Genomic DNA, 25393 nt, shown 5'->3' with positions numbered 1-25393 from the left:
TGTTTACCTTCTTAACCACATGTGTAATTTTGTAATTTCATAATACTCATCAATACATTAGAAATTAAATGGAGAATGGAATAATAAAGTTTAAAAATTTCTATATTTAATTGGTGGGGGGAGGGGTTTATGGTTTAATTATATGACAACATTAGTCACTGGACAACAAAAGGTTGTTGCTTTAAGTGGGTGTTTTTTTTCTTTATATTGTGAAGGTCAAAATTAATGACTTACACATAATTGTGTTTAAAGGACATTGAGACTAATGAAATAAATATATGATTGTGCCAAAGTAGATAAACTAGGAAGAAAGAAAACCAAATTGACTACGGTAAAAAGGGGAAGAAAGCAAGAAGAGATTCAAGGGAATTATGGGGATGTATAGAGCTTATTTTACCACAAAACCAAATTGTTAGAAGCATTATTTTGTCGGTCATTTTCTGATTAAATTATCTGTTAATTATATATTGAGCATTGTGAAATCACGTGTATCTGAATACTATTATATATTAATGCCACTACTATGTAATGTGACGCACCCAATACTGCTATATGTTGTACATTGTTGATTCCAATTAGGCCAATGAGCGCAAAAGATATATTGTATTAAGGGTTAGCACATTCTTTTTTTTTCTTTTTTCTTTTTTTTAATCACTACTTAAATAAGGGGTACAACCTGTTGTATTAGATTTCCCATAATATCCTACAACATCAAAGACAAGAGCTCTTAGCAGCGGACGATTAACTCCATGTGAAGTGTAAACACAAGTCAAGGAAGAATAAGGCTAAGGAATGGAGAGATATTTCTTTATCAATTCATTAAGTCCATGTCAAGTGCAAACACAAGCCAAGAAAAACTAAGCTGAAAGGGCTGACCATCCGGCGCGCAATGCGCGCTTTGGCTGCCCTAGTATATACAAAACATGTCATTTAAACAATAAGTAAATTTGAAAATAAAAAAAATCAGAATAAAGCTGAGTTGTTGAGAATGAAAGAGAGCATCGCTTAGGAGATTCAGTTGCTGGAATCGTGAGAGGGAGGGAAGACGCCGCTACTGGAAAGAGAGTGTGGCGGTGTGTTGGAAAAGCGTGTTGCGTGGGTCGAATTTTAGGAGAGATGGCAAGCTAGTGGTCGGTGAGTTGCAGAGATCGAAGGAGAGAAGGTAAGCTGGTGTTCGGTGGGTTGTAGAGAAAGAGGAGAAGAGGATGAAAGTGAAGATCAAGAGAAGGGAGAGGAGAAAGAGGACGAAAGAGAAGCGTGGGATTCAAGGGGTGGTGAGGGTGAAAGAGATTTGAAAGGAAATAGGGAGGGGCGTGGGATTCAAGAGTTTTGATTTAGGGGTTTTGTTGGTTGGGTATTTGGGCTTTTGGGGGTATTTGGGCTTTTGGGATACTTAGGGTTTGTTGGTCTGGGTGGTTTTTTTTGGATATCCGAAATTTGAAATTCTGTTATTCGACATTCGAAATTTTCGAATCAGATCTCCAACCCAAAAATGTTTTTGGATCGGTTATACTAAATTTTCGGATCGGACTATCAAATAGTTTTGCTCATCCCTGCTAGTAAAATTATATCACAAAAAATAATGTAAGATTATACTTCATAATAGACAATGTAGTTCAGATTAAATCAGAAAATTAAAAGTAAGGTGATTAGGTGAATAAAACATAGTTTTAAAGGCATAGAGTCGATCTGAGAGAATACGTTGTGGGGAACTCCCTATTCCAGTAATCCCTACTCCCTAGACCAATTCAAAGAGAACGGGATACACAACAAAAATTTGGGATCAAAATCTTGTCATATCCGAACAAGCACTGAAGAATTGATGATCACCTTTTATTAGTGACCATGTGCCGTAGTACTTAGACCATAGTACAGTAACAATACTAATTTTCGAAATAAGTTAAGTGATTAATATAAATTAATTACTCGTAAAATATTTCATAAAATATGAGGATCCAAGGAAAAAATTAAAAATAAAAGAAACACTTTGTAGTTGTGTTAGTTATTGTTATAATTGAGTTAATCGACACAATAATTTAAACCCACGTTGAATTAGAAGCACTAGATATGGTAGCTTCAGGCCTCACTCTTCTCCATAAAATTTCTTGGTGGACTTTATTCCAAAAAAAAGTCTAAAAAGGATTAGAGTGTGATGTTTACCAAAAGTAAAAATTGTAGGTAGCTTTAAGAAAATGGAACTTAAAGCAATTAAATTAATTTTAAAAAACATAATGTACTGTACAAGAAACCAAAAGACAAAAGAACCAAATGATGTAAACTTATTCCTTCCTTTCAAACAATGCATTAAAAAAGGGAAGGGACCCAATCAACTAAAACTAGGTCCAAGGCTTTGGACAAGGTCATGTACTCATATAGTGACTTCATTCTCTAGTATAAATTCATCCCTACATCTATGGACTATTAATTTATTTTAGGTAATCGTTATTTTTTGATTATTTTTTTTAAAAAAGTTACAAGGATAAGTGATAAGAATCGATCATAGGATCTTTTTAAATCTGAAGAGTAATTTTATTCACTTGATCCATCCCTCACTCTGTTTTGGATCACCTTATTGATAGTCAAAGCTTATTTTCTTATACAAGGTGGTGAATTACAATATCTACAATAAAAACTTTAAACTAGGAGGTTGTTTATAACTTTTTTTTTTTGAAGAAATGATTTTTCACAAAACAAGGATTTGAAAAGTAATTTTGACATTTTTTTTTCCTTCTAATTTGATTCACCTACATAATGGTTGAATTTATATTGCAATCTAGGTTAAACACAACAATTAATAAATACAATTTGCATATATGATAATTAAATGCATGGAATAAAATTCGCGGATTTTAGATTTCTACAAATACGTATCAATAAAAGGATATATTTGTCTTGCAAATTGCAATTCAACTTATGTATATATGATCTTAAGTCAATTTAGTTAGTTACTCATTATTTCGATTAAGCTTTTAAAAACATTTAAAAGGGCGATATTAATACGAACCATTTTAATTTAGGACTTGTTCTCTTCAGCTTAATTTCAGTTCAATTCAGATCCTAATTTCCTTTTCTAATAAATAGTTCAGTTCAGTTCAGTTCAATTTAGTTCAGCTAAGTTCAGTAAGTCAAAATAGGCCCTTAGTTAATATCACATTTTAGGTTGTGTTTAATTTTTTAAAATTTTATATAGAACAATTTTGATTTTTCGATTTTTGTACAACCCTACCACCAAAGAGGGAAAGGACGGAGTAGGGGTGAAATTTCATTGTCTTTATAAAATACACATCATATATAATTAAACTATGCCCATGAACCTTTGTGAAAGTAATGTTTTTTTTTTAGCTAACATAAACATTTATACATCAGCTAAATTAGTACTAATACATTTGTATTACACTTAAAGAAATTTTAGGTTAACTAATTTATCATCATTGTCTTTGAATTTTTACACAATTTTATGCAATAGAAAACACATTCCTTTTTTTTTTACAAATTTTAACACTTGAGAACCACCTTCTTTATAAAAGGGAAAATTTCCCATATAAAGGCATGCGAAATGAAACATTAAAGATTTGTTTGAGCCAAAAAAACTAAACAAAAACATTTGAAGATTACCAAGAATAATAATGCAGGTTGAGTAGAAATTAGTAAACCAAATCGAAACAAAAGGTGAATAATTAAAATTTCCAAAGAATAAAGAAGCATTTAGTTCTACTTATTTCTTCAAGTATACTTTAAATAAATTTAAAATTATAGCTTCATTACTTTAATATTACCAATATAAAAAATGATGCAAAGTGAGTAGAAATTAATAAACTAGATTCAAACAAAAGTGACCTATTAATATCTACTCCATTCGTCTCTAAATTATATTCCTAATTTTAACATTTATCTCCTACATAATCAAGAGAAATAGGAATGTAATATAGTTATAGCTACATTAATTTAATAATTAACGCGCAAAATGTGACCTATTATTCGGGGAACGGTGGACGGGACACAAAAACAACAAAAACCTCGAATTAAAAGCATTTGGATTGGTAGAATCCTTCATTCTCCGGTTGGTCCCTTTCCTTCTCAAATTTCACTCTCTGTGTGTTGAACCTTTCAGACACACCTTTGCTGTGCTGTACTGGTACTGTTCAGTGCTCAGTTCCCTCTGCTTCTTTCCCGCATTTACTGTCAACACCCCATTTTTTGGTACTCATGACCACCATTTCCAACCACCTCCTTTCTCCCTCTTCTTTCCTCTGCTCTCTTCAGGTTCATTCTCTCTCTTCTCTCTCCTCCTTTTCATTTTCATTTTCATTTTCTCTCTCTTTTCATCTTTCAATTTCTGCAGTTTCTCATTTGTCTGTTACCACTTTTTGTATACTTTTGTTTAGTTAATTTCTTCATTTTATGCTGATTTTGTTTCTAAATTTGCTTTGAAATTGGTGAAGGCGTTGATTCCAGGTGATATTTTTTAAAAATTTGATGTTTGTTATGCTGATTATTTGTTTGATTTTGAATTAAAGCTCGGCTGTAAGCGAGATTTGTGTTAATTTGGCTAATATTTGTGTACGAATTAGCTTGAATTTGGTGAAAAAAGGAGATTTGAACTGTAATTTTTGAGGAATTTGATGTTAGTTTGGCAATTATCTATGTTCGATTTTGAATTTTAGTTCCGCGTAGAGTGAGATTTGCATTACTTTGGTCAGTATCTGTGTATGAATTATCTCGTAATTAGCGAAAATGTTGATTCGAGTTCGAAATTTTGAAGAATTTGTTGTTAATATGTCAATTTTATGTGTTTGATTTTTGATTTATAGCTCGTATGTGAGTGAGATTTGCGCATTTAATTGGTTGGGATTTGGAAGCAAAGTTTTGTTAGGGATTTGAGATAATAGAGGGAGAAAGAGGAGAGAAAAAGTTGAAAATGGAGGGAAGGATGAAGAAGTACAGGCAAGTGAGTCCAGAGAGAGCAAAAGTGTGGAAGGAGAGGTCGCCAAAGTATGTGCAGAATCGTAAAGTGCCGGTTGTTTATTATCTGTGTCGAAATCGACAGCTCGAACATCCTCATTTCATTGAGGTTCCTATATCCTCTCCTGATGGTCTCTATTTAAGAGGTAATGCTGCTAAATTTACTTAAGACAGTGCAAAATTCGTAGTTATTGAAACATGATGCCGATACAAGTGTGTTCGTATTTCTGTCGCAGATGTGATTGAGAGGCTTAACAATCTGAGAGGAAGAGGCATGGCTTCAATGTATTCATGGTCTTCTAAAAGGTAGTCATACATTATCACTTTTGCACATGTTGCTTGTCTGGGGATCTAATAAAAGAAAAAAGGGTTAAAAGGATACTTAGATGTTCTGCGTCGATTAAACTAAAGCCAATGTCTTTGTGACTTTTAATTGCACAATCATGTGTTCTGAAGCTTAGATGTGTTTATTGATACTGTCGACTTTAACTTGAATTTTCTAGCTTTATTACTGTAATACTTAAGTCTAATTATGCTATTTGCATACGCAGTTGAATAGCGAACAAACAACATGCTCACACTTAATTTCTGTAGCTTCTGTAGATAAAATGTGTTCTGATTTTTTAAAGCTTAGACGAGGTTATTGGCACTATCGACTTTAGACCTATTTGCTAGTTTTATTAATACTTTTTAGTCTACTTCTTATGGTGTTTGCATACAATAATGAATAGTGAACTTATTCAAGGACAAGATGCTCACATTTAGCTTTTAATCTCAAATTGACGATACTGTAGCCCATAGGATTTATTATTTATGGTAATAGTCATTCAAGTGAACACTAAGATCTTAGTGTTACTATAAATCTTGATTAATGATATTTTGAGCAGAGAATTTGTTTGTAAACGAATGCCTTCTCTCCTTGCTAATATGGATCATTGTCAATTTGTCATTACCTTTTGCTGGTAAAAAAATTATAAATTTACTTGGCACCAAAGAGAATTTACTTATGGCTTATTGCTTATTGCGTGACTTAACTTCATCTTGAGCATAAGTGTTCCTGTTATGGAGTTTTCAACTCATTCTGCTTCTTCAAACCATCACAGGAGCTACAAGAGTGGGTTTGTATGGCATGATCTCTGTGAAGATGATCTCATACTTCCGGCTCATGGAGATGAGTATATTCTCAAGGGTTCCGAGATCATTGAAGATTCCAACTCAGGTAAAATTTCACTGAGAGTAGCTTGTTGAAAGGTTTAATGCTATGAAACTATAGAGTTCATTGTTGACAGGTGTTAATTATCAAAATTGAGACAAAGAAGAATTTGGCGTCACATACTAATCACAGTGATATTAATGAAAGTTGGTGTATTCAATATTGTAGATCGTTTCAGCCCAGTAGCTGTTTACAGAATGCACAACTTAAAGCAGTTGCCTGAACCACCTACTTGTAGAAGTAACGAGGATACATCCCCTTCCATGAGCATGGATGACAAGAGCACAGATGACAAAGAAACAAAGCATCCTCATGAAGATGAGACATCTCCTCCATCTCAACGTTCAGGTTCCTCAGCTGTTTCTCCTGACTCAAGAGCAGGAAGCCACTCTCCATGGGGTGCTTCCTTAAGTCTGACAGAATACAAGTTACCCAAGAGTGAAGGAGCAGCCGATGCTTCTACTCAGACTGAGGAAAATCCGAAACAAGTTAATCAGAAAGAAACCTGTACTCGAGGTGTTTCTACAGAGGATGGGACATTAGATGGTGAATATCACGAGGACAACCCAATTCATGCTGATAGCTCAAAACAGAATCCAGAGATAAGTGGAAATTCTGTTTCGCCACCAACTTCCTCAAGTGCATCTTCATCTGGTGGAAAAGCTGAAACATTGGAATCTTTAATCAGGTCTGATTTAAGTAAGATTAATAGCTTCAGAAGACTTGAAGCGGAAGGCATGCAGATGCCATCCAGCAACAAAATGAAAGCGTCAAACATGTTGATGCAACTGATATCTTGTGGGTCAATATCAGTGAAAGATCATAGTTTTGGGCTGATACCTCTCTACAGACCGAGATTTTCTGATTCAAAATTTCCTTCCCCCCTATATTCTACTTCGGTTATGTTAGGTGAGCTTGACTGTTTGTCAGACAATTCAAGGTTAATGGGTCTCAGATTGGAAGATAAGGAGTACTTTAGTGGAAGCTTGGTTGAGACTAAAATGCCCAAGGAACAAGGGGACGGGCGTACTCTTAAACGGTCTTCTTCGTATAATGCTGACAGGTAATAAGACTATACGTCTATATCTCAATTTACACTTCTTTAAAACTAGCATATATAATATTGTATTAGTGTATTGTAGTGTACTAACATACTTCAGTTTTCTCATCCTCAAGCTTATTGGCTGTGTGTGATTAGTTCTTTAGCTAAATCTACCTTCTAGTTTGTAGTTTCTTGGTTCATTAGTACATCATGCTGAGAGGGGAAAACCCAGAAAACACCTTTTGTCTTGTAAAATGGGTAAGTTTGGGCTTGAAGATGAGTTAATCGTGCAAATTAGGAAATATGTCTGATGGTGAAACAGAACCTCTGGTTCTGGTCCTTAAAAGACCATGAAAATTAATGTAAATAAAAAAAAAAAAAACCAATATCTCAATTGCCTTTATAAATCTCCTTGTCATATGATGGATTTTGAAGAAGCATGCTAAAGAAAAAGAGGTCAACAAAACACACTAGTCCTGTAGAACAAAGATCGTAGTGAACATCTAGACATGATCAGTTGGTTTGCACCAAAAAAAGATATGATAGGCTAGTCAAATCTGAAACGGAAACAGGCATGTTATCAGCTGTAATATCAATTTTGCATTTGCATTATTTTTTAATTGTACTTGATATTTGGTTCTTATATCTCAGCTTAAGCTGGGAAGAAGCTATAAAATCATGTTACTAAGGAGTTGTGCTTAAGTGATAATAATCAAATTGTTTCATTCAGATCTTCTAAAAAATTTGATTCGGTTGATAACAATGGAGAGGCAACCTCAACAAAGACTAAATGCATTCCAAGGTCCATCAAAACCTCTTTAAGCAAGCCAAGAAGCGAGTCATTGAGATCACCCATTTCAGACAAACCTAGGGTGTCTTCTGATGGAAGCCGTGAATCACGTATCATATCTCATGATATGGCAAATGGTGGCAGTAAAAGAATGTCAGAGACTTCCTCAGGGAAGAATCCGTCAACAAGGGTAAACTCCTTCAGAGAAGAGGAGATTCAGGAAAAGATCATTAAAATCGAAGAAAGTTAAGTTTCAATTCCTACTCATTTTTTCGCAACTAGTTCTTGCTCACATCTTTTTTGTTGCCTGAATTCCACTTCGTATTATCCTAACAGGCTGGCTTCAGGAGCCCGGATTATTATTCAATCCAAAGAGAACTAACATTGCCTGCTGTAAAACTGTAAGTCCTCGCCTTCTCGGACCATCAAGATACTCTTTACACAGGTCTGAATGGCAGCCATTAGATTGTTGGCGGGACAATTCGACGAATCTGTAAAAATGAGAAAAAAGGAGGGAAATTTGAGATGAAAAAATCCTTGGGAGATTGGGGGTTGAGGTATGTGGTAAAGTACAGCTGAGGTGGTCCTACTGCTTTGATATACATAACTGTTTTCCAAATGTTAGGTGCCCTGAAGATGTAGAGTAGATTGTAGTTATGCAGTGAAAGTATCATTCCAAATTTTCTGCTACTGCTGTCCTGTATGTTGTCTCACAAATAGCTTAGCTTGTACTGTAATAGTAAAAAAGGTAGGGCAACCAGCATCTTGTCTCTTTGTTTAATTCTTTTGTCTAAAAAAGAAAGTTTTGTTTTATTCTTCTGAAATGTTTCTCCTAGAATTTATGAGCATATGTAGGTATGTCCCAATCAATGTACCATAAACATGCATTATTAATATGTTGTACTCTGTAGATTGTAGTTGTCCAATAAAAAAAAAAATAAAAAAAAAAAATAAAAAAAAAATTGTAATGTTGGCTTAGATTCGGTGCAAAATCTTGTATGAGATGAAGTTATAGTAAGACCGGAGTAACTTATGTACTCCGTATTTTTTAAGGTGACTACAAAGTCCTTGTTTTTCTTAAGGTTTAGTTGCCTCTCCTAGAATTGTTGAAATTTCTGGTTGAATTGAAACTTGTGGCTATATCTAATAGACAGATAGAGTACAAAACATATTCATGAGGTTCAACCATTAGCTAAACCTTTTGATTTAGATGGTCTTTTAACATAGTATCAGAGCCAACGTGATTCAAAGGTCATGGGTTTGAATCTTATCCACCCTTCCTTTCAAGTGAAATATTAAGCCTTAGGTTGGAAGAAAGTCCATCTCCAAAAATAAGTCTATATAGAAAATTGTAGCATACATATACTGTATTGGATCATTCGTAAATGACTAGCCGATTCAAAGCATATTTTAACGTTACATGCCCTATTTTGTTGCATGGAAATCAGAATGCAGCCAAGGTAGTGCTAGCCCAATGACTGATGAAGCCCTCGAAGGTCAACGTTGTGCAGTGGTCCTTAAGTAATTAAGTAATTTGTCCAATTTGTCCTCTTAATCCAGTCCACCTCGGCACCCTCAATGGTCCAATGCCCTAGAAACTCGTATGTAAATGTTTCTCTTTTTTTCTTATTTTTTTTAAATAATAAAAAGCTTAGTGCATCTAAAAAAAGATAAATTTTTGTCCAGCAATACGTTACATGAAACTTCCTCTTGATTCCCCCAACATACTCTATTGGCCTTTCAATGATTGGAGCAAAAATAGTTCACTAATTGACTTTGAAGATCAAACGTACAGTTCTTTGATCCTTTCATGTTTTTCTTTAAGTGTTCTAATTTGCTTTTTACACCATACATATCACATTAATAGTTAATCAAACACGGTTTTTTTAATTAAATAAGGTCGTTAAACATAGGCACGAGTACTTGTTGTATATGTCTCAATGTATATATACTCAATGCGATGTTAACTTATTTATAATATACTTTAATATATTAATATTAATAAAAGATATATTTGGCTAAAGGCACTTAAAATAAAAACAAAGGCAGAAAGTTTGTTTATAACTTACATAGACATAAAATATTTGGGCAAAGTTCATAGACATATTACATATCGAGTAAACTGTAAAACTGACTCTTAGAATTAAAAGCCCAAAGAAAGTATAAGCTTACTAATTACCCGAATATATTGTAAATGTTCTTAGATTAATTTTTATTTCTTTCAACCATACTTTGTGTAGTACAATAAAGTTATTCCAATACAATTACAAGAATACTTTAAAAGAATGTAAATAAATTTGGTCTACAACAATTGAAAAATTAATAATCATAATACTCCAATTCACCTTGCAATGCCTAAATTCTAAAAATGGTTAAATGTTGAGGGGTAAATGTCAATCATACCTCTTAGTTCCTTAACAAAAACATCCATTGCCGTTGGAGGCAAGGAAATGGGCACCATAATAATATTATCACCTTTCTTGTTCTTAAAGGTAATAAAGAAGCTTGCATCTGGTACCGACCCGTTACTAGCCGGTCCTCCATAAACGGGTTTTCCCCACCCGAAATTCACGTCTGCAAACCCTAAATGTCTAAGGTCGGACACCACGTATGTTTGACGTACCGAAAATTCAGGCCTATCATTTGTTACCATAAGGTTCATAATAGATCTCATATATTCCTCATTCACTTCTTTTTTGGTAGACCTAATGAGGTCCAATATATATGCCATGTCATTGTTGCATATATCGCCCGCCCTAGCGCAAACTGCCGGAAATGCACACGCATTTCCGTAGTATCCCTTCGCTAAGGGTGGGTTAAACTTGTTCCTTGCATTGACTGCGAAGAGTAGACGGATCTCTTCCTCGGGGTCTAGTCCAAGTGCTATGGTACGACAACGCCATAGGGAGGCACTAAGGATGTCGAAAGAGGAGAATTGTTTGATGTGTGGAGGGACATTATGGCGTAGGGCTGCAAGCTCGGTTGGTCCGAAGAGGAAGGATTGTTGGACAAGGTTGGCTTGATCATGATGGTGATCGATTTCTTCGTGTTGGTCGTACTCGGGGTGAGGGAAGGTGACATTAGTGGGTTCTTTCGCGGTTAAGCGTTCGCGATCCCAAACTGGGGGGACGGATGGGGTGGTGAAGCCTCTCGCTAGCTCGCCTACCACATTCATTAGTTGCATTACGCCTGTGCCATCGGCGATGACATGGTTTCCTCGAATGGCCACTATGAATCCACCGCATCTAAGACGGGTTACCTGAACAATGAACAAGGGAGTGCCAAGCATTCCATCAGTACCAGGAATGTCATAAAACAAATCCTCCAAAGGAAATGGAGGATGAATTTCATCTCCGAAATCCTCTAGCGTTGCATCCGCCTCAGCCTCGATGAAGGGCACGCCTTCACCATTGCAATCGACAATGAGCTTCCTCTTAGGCCCTTCTACTAACCGGCCAGCATAGGGGTAGAAAAACACAAGAGCATTAGCCAAAGCATCCTTAACCACCTTGACCGGGTCTTTTCCCTCCATGGAGGGATCAGCCCGGTAAAACATTATGCCCGGCATCTGAAATCGAAGACCCTCTTGGTCATCGATGTCTGAGAGCGGTTTTAGCTCTCGTGGTGTAGGCTCAGCCGGGCACACTATCTCTGGCTCCCCTCGTGTTATGTTTAACACTAGGGGAGTCGTGTCTTGTGCCATAAGAGCCATAATAGTGATTGGTTGGGTTTTGAATGAGAAGATTATTTAGCTAGCTTAGGAGTATAGAATGAGAGTACAATCAAGCTATGTTGTAATGAACTTTGATGGTGTAAGATAAATGCATGTATTCACGTCTATTTATAGGTGTAGTAAAGTGGGCTGTTTAATATTTATTAGGTCAACAAAAAGTAAAGTAAATTGATTATGATTGGAGTTAAAATTAGGTTAGTGTTTTAGGACACGTGAACAATACAAATAATTGAGCAAATAAGATTGGATAATTAACAAAACTTGGTGGAATTGAACTTTCATGTGATGTGCGTGGCTGCGCCAGTATGTGGATGATTTTTTTTTTCTGCAAAGTGGGGTAGGTGCAATTCATGTAAAGACCAAAAAAAATAATAATATTGCAAGTTGCATGTAATTCATCCGTAGTTACCAGAGAAAAAAATATGGAAAAACCGTGGGATGTCATAAGGATAGTCAAAATTGAACCAACAATATATTTATGTAAGTAAGAAATAATTATTCAAAGCAATATGAGCCATATGGTGATATGAAGTATACATGTATAATGTATTCAAAGCAAATTAACCATATGGAGTATAATCAACTTTTATTTATTTTTTGAACATGATTAGGCAGCTAGTAATCCATTTTATATCTCTAACTTTTATAATTAATACGGACTACCACCTTACACACATCTTTAAAAAATGTTTTGGATTGTTTGTCTCATTATTTTTTTTTAATTACAATCAACAATTTTTATTGATATGAAGTACTACAAAATATAGTATGTGGGAAATTTTAGATTTGTTTTCATATACTTTGCATATAAATTAAGGGTCAAATGAGAAGTTCTTTAATTAAAATGAGACGAATGAGAAAAATTAAATATACATTTATTTTATATTGAATATATGCATATTTTCCCTGCCTTATAAAAAGGTATTACAATTAACAACTTTTATTTGAAGTACTTCAAAATATAGTAATATGAGAAATTTTAGATTTGTTTTGATATACTTTGCATATAAATTAAGGGTCAAATGAGAAGTTCTTTAATTTTTAATTAAAATGAGAAGAATGAAAAATATTAAATATGCATATATTTTATACTGAATATGCATATTTTCCCCACCTTTATAAAAAGGTTAACAACTATTAAAAAAAATAATAATAATAAAAAGGTTAACAAAACTCTTATATATAGTGCATAAAAATGTATATTTTTAAAAATGTTCTTTTACATATTTTACTCCATTTGATTTCAAAAACTTTAAAACTGTTCTTGAATCTCTTAAATTGCTTTTTAGTTTGTTAAAAATAAAAACTTGTATTTATTTCAATATTTAAAGCCATCTTTTACTCTCTCACCATTTCTTTTTCTTTTTCTTATTTGGAATTTGATCATTATTTATTTATTAAATAGAATCTAAATTGGAATTATAGAGAATCTAAATTCATTTAAATACATATGGAGTACAAGAATTATATATTTGTGTTTTATGTTTGTCCCATTATTTGTTTTGTGCACGGATCATTTTGCTTTATGCACGAATCCAATGCTTAAACATTGACCAATAATATATTTAATCAGACATAATTATTAAAAGTTATAAAGCAAAATTTGTAATACACATCGAAAAAAATCTGTTAAAATCCCGCAAAACTATGTATATATATATATATTTGTGATTTTATTTATTATTTTACTAGTACTTATATCAATTTTAAATATTAATGATCAAAGGTTTGTATGCATTGGAGATGGTAACTAAAAAAATGCCACCATTTTGCGAAAAAAGGTAGAGTACGTATTATAAATACATTATTATTATTATTATTATTATTATTATTATTATTATTATTATTATTTGAAGATGGCCAAACTATATACTACCTCAGTTTCTGAAAGTTCAACCCACTTACTATTCATGTAGTCAAATTAAAATAAGTGTGACCATAGTTTATAATTTTTTTTTGAGTAAAGATTGATTTAATTTATAAATAAAAAGTCACACGACATCTGATCTACAAAGAGATTCAAATCTAATAATGCATGATAATTAAATCAAATAATTAAAAACATCATTTCAGCAAAGCTGCGATCGTTAGTTGTTACAAATTGTGCATTCTTCATACCCTCCTTCATATCGCTGTAATTTACAGCCTTCTTCGGCTAGGGGGTTTATCGATTTGTTGTAACCATGAAGAAAATTTTCGTCTGATTCATCTGATTGTAATCGAATGATTAACCTCTTTTTTTTATTCCACACAAATCTTTACAATGAAACAACTAATTGTACCATACTAAGTTAAAAAACAAAAATAAAAACAAAACTAGAACAAAACCCACCATTGGAGCACTAAGCACTTACTATAGTCAAGCCCAGTATAGGGATATTTATTTCCTTCAAAGAGTGTAAATTTATTAAATTCAATAACAAAAACATAAAGAAACTTAAGGGAAGGGTCGGAAATAGCCAATTTTTTTTTTGGAGAAATTTGACTATTTTCGACCTATGAAACACTTTTTTGAAGAACTCTACAGAGAAAAAATAAAGAGAAAACGACTAATAGTTTATAATTTATACAATAGAAATAAATTATCATGGGATTTTATTAGATTCACCTTATTATAAAATTTTCATATAAATTTTACTCATACGACATAGCCAAAGATATTTATGGTCAAACATGTTCATTAAATATCGCGCAAATACAAAGTCAGTCGAACTTTAAAAAACAGTGGAAGTATAATTGATTTTCAATCAAAAACTAAATTAGTTAAGAACATGGAGAGTACAAGCACTACCCTGACCAGACCTCAAACATCATGGTTTTTTTGGTCCATTTGAGAGTGAGGGGGAAAAGTAACAGATCTCCACTCTTAAAGTTTCTCTAGTGGGGATTGAACCCCCAATTTCAAGAATAAAAAGTGACAATATTACCACTAGACCAAGTCAAAGCTTAGTTTGGTCATTGTTTAACAATCTTATTATATAAGAAATGTATGGCAAGGAATCAAATTAATTATTACGAGTCTACGAATATAGTCACAATTATTGTTTGTCCAAGGTGAAAAGTCAAGAAGCTAAAGTTGGTTTTTTTTCCAAGCTAGAACTAGAAGTTGTTGCCTAATCTTGTTCTTCTTGCCGTTGACGGTTGACGCCACCCATGGCCAGTAAGTTGACCAATAACGACTACTCGTATTGTTTTTAAATAGTTGACATTCATGATATAGAGTTCTTTCTTAGATATTATTGAACACTTGCAACTTGCAAACTAGTTTGATTTTTGGTTGTTCACGTCTACTAGTTCAGTAGTTTGACAAGGTCTATGAATTGAAACTAGGACATTATTCCAACATATCACATTATCACATATGCGATACAAGAATCAAGTACTAGGCACCAAGAAATATCGTGGCTGGTGCAAATAATATGGCCAAGCAAGTCTTTGTATCTGAACTAATAAATAAGAGTTGAATCAAATGGTAAGTAACTTGATATCGTTTAAGGAAGTCTCGAGTTCAAGTCTCACCTACCAAATGCAGAAAACTCGTATTGGGAGACTCACCTACCATAAACCAGGTGTGCTACCCGAGTTAGATCCGGACGTAGTTGGAGCTAATAAATTATTGTGAACCAGGTGGGACAAACTCAAAAGTCTTTGTATCTAATTGGCTTTATATATAGGAAATTTTGCAAAAAACCACCTTTTATAAGTAGTTTTTTTTTGCAAGAAACCACTTAATAATTATTATTTTTTATTTTTTATTATTTTTGCAATGACACACCTTAATCAATTTTTTTTTTTGTTTTTTTTTTTTGCAATGCCACACCTTTAGCCGGAAAAGAGGGTTTGACCCTATTTCTAGGCGTTGACTTGACCACGTGCGAGACATAGGACCTTTTAAAGCCACTCTCCAACGACACCATCCACAAAAACGTCACCAAATAGAGTGGTTTCGGTGATGGTGGGTGGGTAAGGCGGTTTTGATGGGTGGTTAAGTCGGTTTCAGTGTCGTTCTGGTGGTTGGCGTAATTGGAGAGTGGTTTTAAGAGGTCACATGTCTCGTACGTGGTCTGGTCAACGCCGAAAATAGGGTCAAACCCTCTTTTCCGGCCAAAGGTGTCTCATTGCAAAAAAACAAAAAAAATTGATTGAGGTATGACATTATAAAAAAAATTTTGATTAAGATGTGTCATTGCAAAAACAAAATTATAAGGGGGTTTCTTGCAAAAAATTGCTTATAAAAGGTGGTTTTTTGCAAAATTTCCAAATATATTTTCATCTCAATTTTATTTTGGTGTTTTAAGAGTATAGGGTGAGTGATGAGAATTGAACCCAAAATCTCATGGACCGCAAGGAGAGCTCTACCTACTTGAGCTATCTCAGACACTCGATTTTCATCTAAATTTAAGAATCATAAATTTTCTATTTGATCTATTAACATTTTAAAATTAAATGTATGTAAACTATTTCAGCCCCTTCATACTGCCAAATACTTCATTCAATCAACTACCTTTTCACTTTCAATAAATGTAATACCCGTGAATTTTGTATCTTATAAAGTATAAAAATCAGATATTATTTCGTATCTTTTATTTTATATCCTATTATTTGATAGAGGTTTAAAACCCTATTTTAATTGAAATAGAATTCTATACTTTTAAGGGTATATAAACTGTTATAATTTAACCCTATTAAGTTTTTGATACAAAAATATTCTGCAGCCGTTTTGATTTATAAGTCCTAGTTTTTTTTTTCTCTTCTTTCTCTTTACTCCACTTTGTTTGTGGCGTTATAGTTGCAGCCTACTATTAATCTTAGCATTAGAATAAGCATTTATCTTCATGACCATTAATTGGTCAAAGCCACTTTATTTTTATTCCAAAGTTTTGAGTGATGCATTCAAAGTTTTGAGTGATGCGTATAATTGTGATCAGTAGCAATTGCGGAGTACTCATGTGCATGTAGTTGCGGCATTTCCCCCTTCTATTAGATCTATTTATTTACAAAAGGTAATCACACGGAACTTATTTTGGAGTCGTTCGTATTATATTTTTTATTATTATATATGAATTGTATGATTTATTATTTGTAATCTTGTACATGTATATAATTGATTATTATATGGTATTATATGATTTGATTGGTATTGAATATTGTATTACTTTTGTTGTACTGTATTTTATGATTTAATTTTCGAATTGATTATTGTGTTATTCGTGTTAGGGTTTTTAATGTTGTTATTTTAGGGACTATTGTTATATTGAGGTTTTAGGGTTACTAATGCAGAGTATTATTTTGGGTTGAGAATTGATTACATTTGGGTAAATAGTATGATTGCCCTATAAGAGTTGAGATATATTACAATTGGATTGAGTTTGAATCATTATATTATTTGGGAACATGTGCCAATATTGAGAATTTATTATCATGTGAAAGATTACTTGATCGATGTATGAGATCAAAAGGTTGAGATTATTATTTTGTTATTGGTTTGAGGCTCGGCGTTATAGACCTTAGTCCTTGACATGTTGGTAATGAGATAATGATCATAAGTTAAGAATGAGGTACAATCTTTATTAATTATTTTTCTATGGTCCCCTACAGTGGGAATTGGCCCGTATGTGGTCTGGTTCAAGGTGTTTTCTGGTTATTGGGAGTATTCAAGTTTTTATACTTGTTGGTTTTATTCGAATTACCCATGTCCAAGGATAGGTATAAAACAAAGAGCATGGCACACTTATGGGTTATATGAGTTAATTGAGTAAAAGTTCGTATTATTATTCGAGGTTGAGTTGATAAAAGTTATTTTTTCAGAGTACAATGTGTAATGTAGTTTCGAACTACATTGTTTAATTGAGCTAGTATTGTCTATTATTCAATTATACTCTATATTCTGATATGTGGTGATTACTCAGCTTTTGCTGACGTGTGTGTTATTTTGTTTTGCTACTTGTGTTTGCGGCCATGTCTTTTTCTTATGGTGGCCCTGCGACGATCTATTTTGGAATTTGTCCTTAATGGAGAGCAGTCAAGATTTTCTAAGCAGGTTTATCAAGTGACCGTAGCTAAGGAGCTCAAGTGTTTCGATTAGTTTGTTATAACGAGTTTATAAAGTTGTACAAATAGCTCACTTAGAGTTATTGGGTTGTAATTATTGGGATTTTTGTAAGCCTTAACACTTGACAGGTTGTTGAGTGTGGCGGTAATACCTCCGATTTAGGTGTATGCTTCCGCAATTTTATTTAAAGGTTGTTTATTTTTCCTTTAATTCTTATTTATTTTCAGTTAGTAAATCAGGGGTGTTACACTAACTCAGCAATTTTAGCTCCATTATAATTAGTGTTGCAAATATAGCCTAAGTTTAACTCAAGGTACAACATGGGAATCTAAAATTACGCAAGCCCTTCACTTATTTCTTTCGAATTATCCGAATGATTTCTAATGGCTATAAAGCAGTGTAGCTCTAGTAGTTTTCATCATTGTAAATACCAAAAGGCCCAGCTAAAAAAGCTCTGTAGACATCAACTAAATTTATACCATCAGGCCAAGCCAAAAGAGCTCCTTAGACATGACTAGTACTCCTCCTCCTTCAACTCCTGCTACTGCTGCTACTACTACTCCTACCACTCCTTCTGCCTGTTGTTGTACTGTTGATGTTGCTACTGCTAATACTTCTACTAGAGCTGGCAAATGTGATTTTTCGTGTCATTCATTGTTGAGCGATATATTGTATATAGCTATTGGGCCACTATATAAGCCCTAACCTCTATTTCTAGGTTGTATATATATATATATATACCGTACATATCGTAATACAACACACAGAAAACTCTATTCACTCTATTCTCTCTAATTTGACATCGTATCGGAGCCTCTATACTCTAAACCCTAATATTTTCGATTTTTTTTTACTCTCTATTCTCTAATCTCTACTCTAATATCTACTCTAATCTCTATTCTTCATTACTGTTTAATCATCAATGGGTGAAGACGGCAAAATTGATCCTTTATCCCCTTTCTATCTTGGCGTAGGAGATCAACCCAACAACTTGATCACACATGTGGTGTTAAAGGGTGAGAATTATCTTGCGTGGTCTAGGCTATCACCCTATCTCTGAAATCTCGAAGGAAATATGGGTTTGTTGATGGTAGCATCTCCAAACCAACGGAGAAGAAGAAGAAGCTTGATTGGGACACTGTCAATTCTATGCTTGTATCCTGGATTTTGCGAGCCATTGACCCGAAACTTGCGGCTTCTACTCCATACTTTGAGGAAGCACAAAATTTGTGGGATTATTTGGAGAAGCGCTTCTGCGAGGCCAGTGGGATTCGGCATCAACAATTGCGTTCTTCAATCACTAATTGCAAACAGTCGAAATCAATGACTGTTGAGGATTATTATAACACTTTGATGGGTTTCTTTGATGATTTGGTTAGACTCAAGCCTCCCCATGGATGTGAATATGGGAATTGCACTTGCAATGTGGCAGCGAAGTACAAACTTGACAGAGAAGAGGAAAAATTACACCAATTTTTGATTGGTATTGATGATGAAAAGTATGCGGCTGTGAGGACCAATTTCTTGTCTCAACAGCCACCGCCGATGCTTGATCGTGCGTATCATGCCTTTCTTCAAGAAGAAAGGTCTCGTGGCATTGCTCAGTCCAAGGCTACCAAGGAGAGGGATGATGCACATATTTTTGCCCTTTCCTCTGATCGCGGCAGAACTTCCCAGCCACCAACTCGGATTGATAAGTCTAAATTGTACTGCACTCATTGCAAGCGCCATGGCCATGAGAACTCCGGTTGCTTCATGCTACACGGCTATCCCGAATGGTGGGTCGAGAAATATGGGAAGAAAGGGCATGCTACGTCTTCCGGGCAGTCGAGCAGCTTGTCCCCTGCATCTGGCAGCAGGGCTGCTCTGCCGTCCCTTGCTGCTGCCGCGCCTGCTACTGCTCACAGCAAGCCCACGACACGTGCTAATGCTGTGGGCAGCCCACTTGGTGATGCTCTATCATCGGACACTCTTTCGGCTCTATCAGAGTTCACACCCGAGCATGTTCGTCTATTGTTGAATATAGTTACTACTAAACCTGATAAAATGATTGGTGAGTCTTTTTCCTTATCTTGGATCATCGACACCGGCACCTCTCATCATGTTACTGGTGACGCATCTTGCTTATTGGATGTACACTCTATGTTATCGTGCCCTGTTGGTCTTCCGGATGGTACACAAGCTCTTGCTACGAAAGAGGGGCGAGTGTATTTGGCTGACAACATCACTCTTGAGAATGTTTTATTTGTCCCTCAATTAAATTGCAATTTAATATCGGTGTCAAAAATGATTGATGATTCAAATTGTTATGTCCGATTCACTGACTCTTTATGTGCTATACAGGACCAACACTCGGGGAGCCTGATTGGAGGCGGTGAACGAATTGATGGACTCTACTATTTCCGGCGAATTCCAACAGTATGTGCGGTGACAACTCCGACGGTTTCTACATTCGAGCTATGGCATCGTCGTATGGGGCATCCATCGGATCAAATCGTCGAGTTAGTAACTGCTGTTAGTACTAGTTCTAGTAGCAAAGTCTTGAATAAAGCATGTGAAATTTGTCCACAAGCTAAACAATCACGGGATAGTTTCCCGGATAGTGATAGTTGGGCTAGCCGGATTTTTGAAATGATTCATTGTGATTTATGGGGGCCATATAAGACATCTTCTACTTGTGGTGCTCATTATTTTTTGACTATTGTTGACGATTTTTCTAGAGGTGTTTGGGTTTATTTGTTAAATGATAAGACTGAAGTTCATTCTTCATTTTGCTCTTTCTTTGCTATGGTTAAATGCCAATTTGATGTTCATGTTAAATGTGTGCGGAGTGATAATGGTACGGAATTCAAACCTATGATTTCGTATTTTAATGAAAATGGCATTTTATTTCAAACCTCTTGCGTTGGTACCCCACAACAAAATGGTAGAGTAGAGCGTAAACACCAACATATTTTGAATGTGAGTCGTGCATTAATGTTTCAGGGTGATTTGCCGATTGGTTTTTGGGGTGAATGTGTTCTTGGTGCGGTTTACTTAATTAATCGTACTCCCTCTCGATTACTAGATAATAAAACACCTTTTGAAATGCTTTTTGGCAAGGAACCTAATTTTGATGAATTGAGAGTGTTTAGGTGTCTTTGCTTTGCTCATAAACAAAAGGCTAAGGGTGACAAATTTGCTCCTAGAATTAGGAAGTGTGTGTTTGTGGGTTATCCACACGGCAAGAAAGGGTGGAAATTGTATGACTTGGAGACGGGAGAAATTTTTGTTTCACGTGATGTGAAATTTTATGAACTTGAATGTCCGTTTGCAAAGGCTGGTGATGCTCATGTGGGTACTATGGAAGCACCACACGACACTAGGGACATTGACACTATTTTTTTGGACGATTTGGAGAGTGTTCTTGAGGTGAGTGAAAGCTCTCTTGAGCCAGAGCACATGGACAGCAGCGCTGCAGGCGGCTTCCCTGCATCTCCTGCCACTGCTTCCCCTGTGCTGCATGTTGCTACTACTGCCGGCAGCCTAGACCGCGACTCCCCTGCGGTTTCTAGTGCTGCCCTGACAGGGTAAAGTCGTATCCCCTAATAAAAAATAAATACCTAAGTCCTCTAACTAAAGTACATAGGGAAGTAGGGTTGACCTCCACAGGGAAACAAGTCTTTTTACTCCTAATTGATTATTATAATCTAAATTATCTAAGTAACCAATATTTTTGGGAATAAAGTCTATACTACGAAGAATAAGTTTAGGGAGAAAAACAATAATAAGAAGGCCTAGGGTACAAGTTCATTAATAATTAATATTTTGGGATAAAACATAATAACTAGTAATCAACATTGCAGAAACAACATGATCAACAGGCTCTCGCAATTTATTAATCAACATAGATCTAACAGGCTCTCGCAATTTACTAGATCTAAGTTCCTATTAAAAATAGCCTTTAGTATTAAATTAACATCTGCTCGATTCAACAATTCAATATTGCCAAACATTCACAATCAAATTACATCTGCTCCATTCATAATCTAATTGCAAAGAATTAAAACAATTCAATAAGAAATCGTCATGCAATACCAAAAATCAATAATAACAAATTATCCCTTCATATTAATTATGGATCCCCATAAACCCTAGAATGAAACTACTCACACATAATCATAACTAAACTAATCCAATAAATAAAACAAAACATAATCAAATAAGTAAATGAAATAGCTGGAATTTAAAAGAGAAGAAATTGTTACCAAAGGAAATATGAATCAATGGAAGCTTGAGAGAATTTAAGAGAGAGAAATATCCTAAGTAGAGAGAGAAAATCTAAAAAAGAAGGTCAAATAAAATTACGTACATAATTCGTACTTAAACATTCCTCAAAACAAAAATTAAACTAAACTAATCAGGTCTGACAAAAACACGCGCCCGATCGGGCTAGAGGCCGCCCGATCGGGCGCGCCTTTTTCTTCGTGCCCCTTCTCAGCAGCGCCGCCCGATCGAGCTAGATGCTTGCACGATCGGGCGCGTCTTAGGCCACGCACCAGCACTATGCATGCCGCGCCGGATCGTGCTAATCCTTACCCGATCGGGTCCTTGCTTCACTTCGAGGCTCAGACTTCGATTGGGCTTGATTCCTCGGCCCAATCCGGATTTCCTCTTCGGGTCTTGAATACTCGGTCCAAGTACCTCGGTATCTCGATTACCGAGCCCTTAATCACCGGCTCGATGACTCTAACCGGCCTTGGGCTTCAAAGATGGTCGTGCCCTTCTAACTCCCGTAGTCGCTCCATGAAAAACCCGAGAAAATGCTCCAAAGGTGAAATTCCCTACAAAACTCAACAAAGACTACGAAACCCTACAAAACACCAATTAGCAATAAAAGTGGCTCGAAAGAGCCAAAAACACTACTAATTATGACCAAGGGACGAGGGTAAATTACTTTATAAAATGGACATATCAAACTCCCCCAAGCCAAACCTTTGCTTGTCCCTAAGCAAAGAGCTCATCAATGAACATATAAAACATGCCTCCCCCCAATAATCAAATCAAGCACAAAGGATTCAAGGCAAATCTAATGAACATGCTTCAACATCAATCAATCTTATTCATCCAATCACCCTTCCTCCCCAACAATTGTCAAATAGAGCAAACCACAAGAGCATATAGAATTCAAGACTAGTGCTCACACACTCAACTCTCATTTATGTGGTGAGTAAAAGATGTACTCGATCGCTCTCCAACCAACCCCTTTAATTGTGAAAAATGCCCACCCATCTCACACTCTTGTGTGTTTAAAATAATGAACGCTCAACCTACTAGTCGACTCGAAATATATCAAGTCATAACTTGCATTGATAAACAACACTTTAACATTCACACAACTCTATGCACAAGGTCGGAAGGTCTTTAAAGCTTGTAATGTAAGGCTAGGGTAAAGGGTAGGATAAATTTGGGAGTATGTGAGAGAAAAGCTATGCATTAAGGGAGCCAAGTCCTAATAAACCCATGATCAAAATAAATGATGATCATACATCTCCATCAACATAACTAACTCCGACAAGCTAGAATCCACCAAATACAACTCCAAACAATATAAACAATCCCAACACTTACAATTTTCACTCATAAAATATGATAATGTAGAACTTGAGTGAAATACAAACTTTGAACTCATTCTCTTTTTTTCTTTTCAAACTTGATTTTTTTTTTCTTCTTGAACAACCTTCAAATAGAACATTTGAACATATGAAACAACTTTTTTTTTCTTTTGCTCTTTTTTTTCTTTTTAACTCATATTGGAAATTTCAACTTTGAAACACAACATATCAATATTTTCCAATCAAAAATCAATGAACAATCACTCTTCTTTTATTCCCACATTGTGCAAATAATGTGCACACCACAACTCCCTCACCTCACCAACTAATAGCTCCCCCAAGCCAAGCTTGGGACTAGTAACCAATGGGGCTCATATAGGCTTGTAATGTGGCAAAATAATCAACAATAGAAGGGCACAAGCAACAACATGGGTAACAAGAAGGGAACAAATGTATCTAAATACTATGAAGGCTACCTAAAAGAATGAATGCCTTCGTCCTCCTCATGTGCATAATAATAAGTCATGAAACGCTACTCATAGTTGCAAATCAATACTCAAATTCATTGACATACCAGGAACTATGGAACTATCACACATTCCTAACCAAATCAACTAGTCAAGCACTATATTCACAAATAGTTGGCAAAATTGATGCATGTTTAGGAATCCAAACAATTAAACTTCAAATCATGACCAACAAATCCACAATTATCATTATCAATAACCAAGAATCAAAACAAATTTTCTCAAATAAGGGGCACAGGGAAGCATGATTTACAATTCATTGGAACGTATTTTTGGATTTTTTATTTTTCAATTTTTTTTTGTATTTTTCTCATAAAGGAAAGCAATAAAATCTACACTAGGAAAGTAAATAAAACCTATAGTAGAAAGAAAATAAAAAGAGAAAAGGAAGAGAATTACCAAGCGAAAGATCACCCCCCAAGCCAAATCAAGCAATGCCCTCATTGACTTGGGAGTGTAGCCTACTCCTCATCCTCATCCATCCTCGAATAGCCCCCTCCATGGCTAGAACCGACTCCTCCATGGCTCGAACCACCACCTCCATAACCCGAACCACCTGCAAAGTAGTTAAGGTCTACGTTCCCCCCAAGCCCACCAAAAGGAACATCGGTCCCATAACCATGGACCGATGAGTAGTCCATATAGGTACCGTAGGCACTTGGGTTCGTGTATCCTCCTTGAGGATATTGGAACCAATCGGGAACAAGTGATTCGGGGGGAATATCCCCCCGACGTGCATAATCATCGTACATGGGGTACAAATCCATCCCGACGTTCCTCTCCACATACCCCACCCGTCTATCTAGAGACCCAACTCTAGTGTCCAAGTTCCTAACCATAATCTCGACTCTCCCTTGCCCCGCCTCAATCCTATCCAATTGGCTCCTAAAAGCCGAAAAGTCATAAGGGGCGTTGGGGTCAATGTTGTAGTTGGTTGAGGAAGTGGGAATGTCATATGTGAAGGGTGGAGGTGGTGGGTAGTGTGGTGAATAGTGATGAGGGGAGTGGTCTAGGGGAGATTGGTGGGGTTGTGGTGAAGGGTGAGGTGGTTGAACCTTACCTTGACCGTTAATCTCAAAAGTATAAGAAGGCTTCCCCTTCTCAAATTTGGTCAAGGCGGGGTTGGGCAAAGTAAAAGCATTGTCCCTTTTACCCGATTCCCTTTGAATCACCCACCAAGTCTCACCTCCCATGACATTTATCCAATTTAGGCCACCTAAATAGGGTAGGTCCATAATTGTTGGGCCGACTACCTTCCCTTCGTTGTTAGGGACAAAGTGAAGGTGTTTGACCACTATGTGAGTTACTAGACCACCAAAACAAATAAGTACCCTAGATCTACCCTCCTCGGCCGCATTGGCCACCCTTTGGAAGTGGTTGGCCATCTTATGGACAATGTTGAGCTTATCACTCCTAGGTATCATGTATGACCCTAGAAATTCTAGCTCATCCCTCCTAACATTGGCGGGTTCATGCCTCC

General features: G+C 35.6%; 3 protein-coding genes across 4 annotated transcripts; 2 read left to right on the top strand and 1 right to left on the bottom strand.

Moving 5' to 3' along the window:
• The first annotated feature begins 4031 nt into the window (after window positions 1-4031).
• On the top strand, window positions 4032-8831 carry LOC110730888 (protein UPSTREAM OF FLC-like). Of its 2 annotated transcripts, none has more exons than XM_021910715.1 (7): window positions 4032-4263; window positions 4812-5108; window positions 5199-5268; window positions 6066-6181; window positions 6344-7238; window positions 7948-8252; window positions 8344-8831. In XM_021910715.1, the coding sequence occupies exons 2-7, from the start codon at window positions 4919-4921 to the stop codon at window positions 8502-8504; spliced, it is 1737 nt and encodes a 578-aa protein (XP_021766407.1). In that variant the 5' UTR covers window positions 4032-4263; window positions 4812-4918; the 3' UTR covers window positions 8505-8831. The 2 variants fall into 2 exon arrangements, with proteins under 2 accessions (XP_021766407.1, XP_021766408.1); XM_021910716.1 differs by lacking the exon at window positions 4032-4263 and adding an exon at window positions 4281-4455.
• A 1364-nt stretch (window positions 8832-10195) lies between these two features.
• On the bottom strand, window positions 10196-12097 carry LOC110730887 (benzyl alcohol O-benzoyltransferase-like). The gene has a single exon (XM_021910714.1). It carries the CDS (start codon window positions 11717-11719, stop codon window positions 10370-10372), a length of 1350 nt encoding a protein of 449 aa, XP_021766406.1. The 5' UTR covers window positions 11720-12097; the 3' UTR covers window positions 10196-10369.
• A 6205-nt stretch (window positions 12098-18302) lies between these two features.
• Window positions 18303-21365, top strand: LOC110730780. The gene is made up of 2 exons (XM_021910602.1): window positions 18303-18463; window positions 18863-21365. Exons 1-2 carry the CDS (start codon window positions 18303-18305, stop codon window positions 21363-21365), a joined length of 2664 nt encoding a protein of 887 aa, XP_021766294.1.
• Window positions 21366-25393: the final 4028 nt, after the last annotated feature.

The sequence above is a fragment of the Chenopodium quinoa genome, unplaced genomic scaffold (assembly GCF_001683475.1).
Source record: "Chenopodium quinoa cultivar QQ74 unplaced genomic scaffold, ASM168347v1, whole genome shotgun sequence".
Lineage (NCBI taxonomy): Eukaryota > Viridiplantae > Streptophyta > Magnoliopsida > Caryophyllales > Amaranthaceae > Chenopodium > Chenopodium quinoa.
This window is presented reverse-complemented; position numbering and strand designations above follow the sequence as displayed.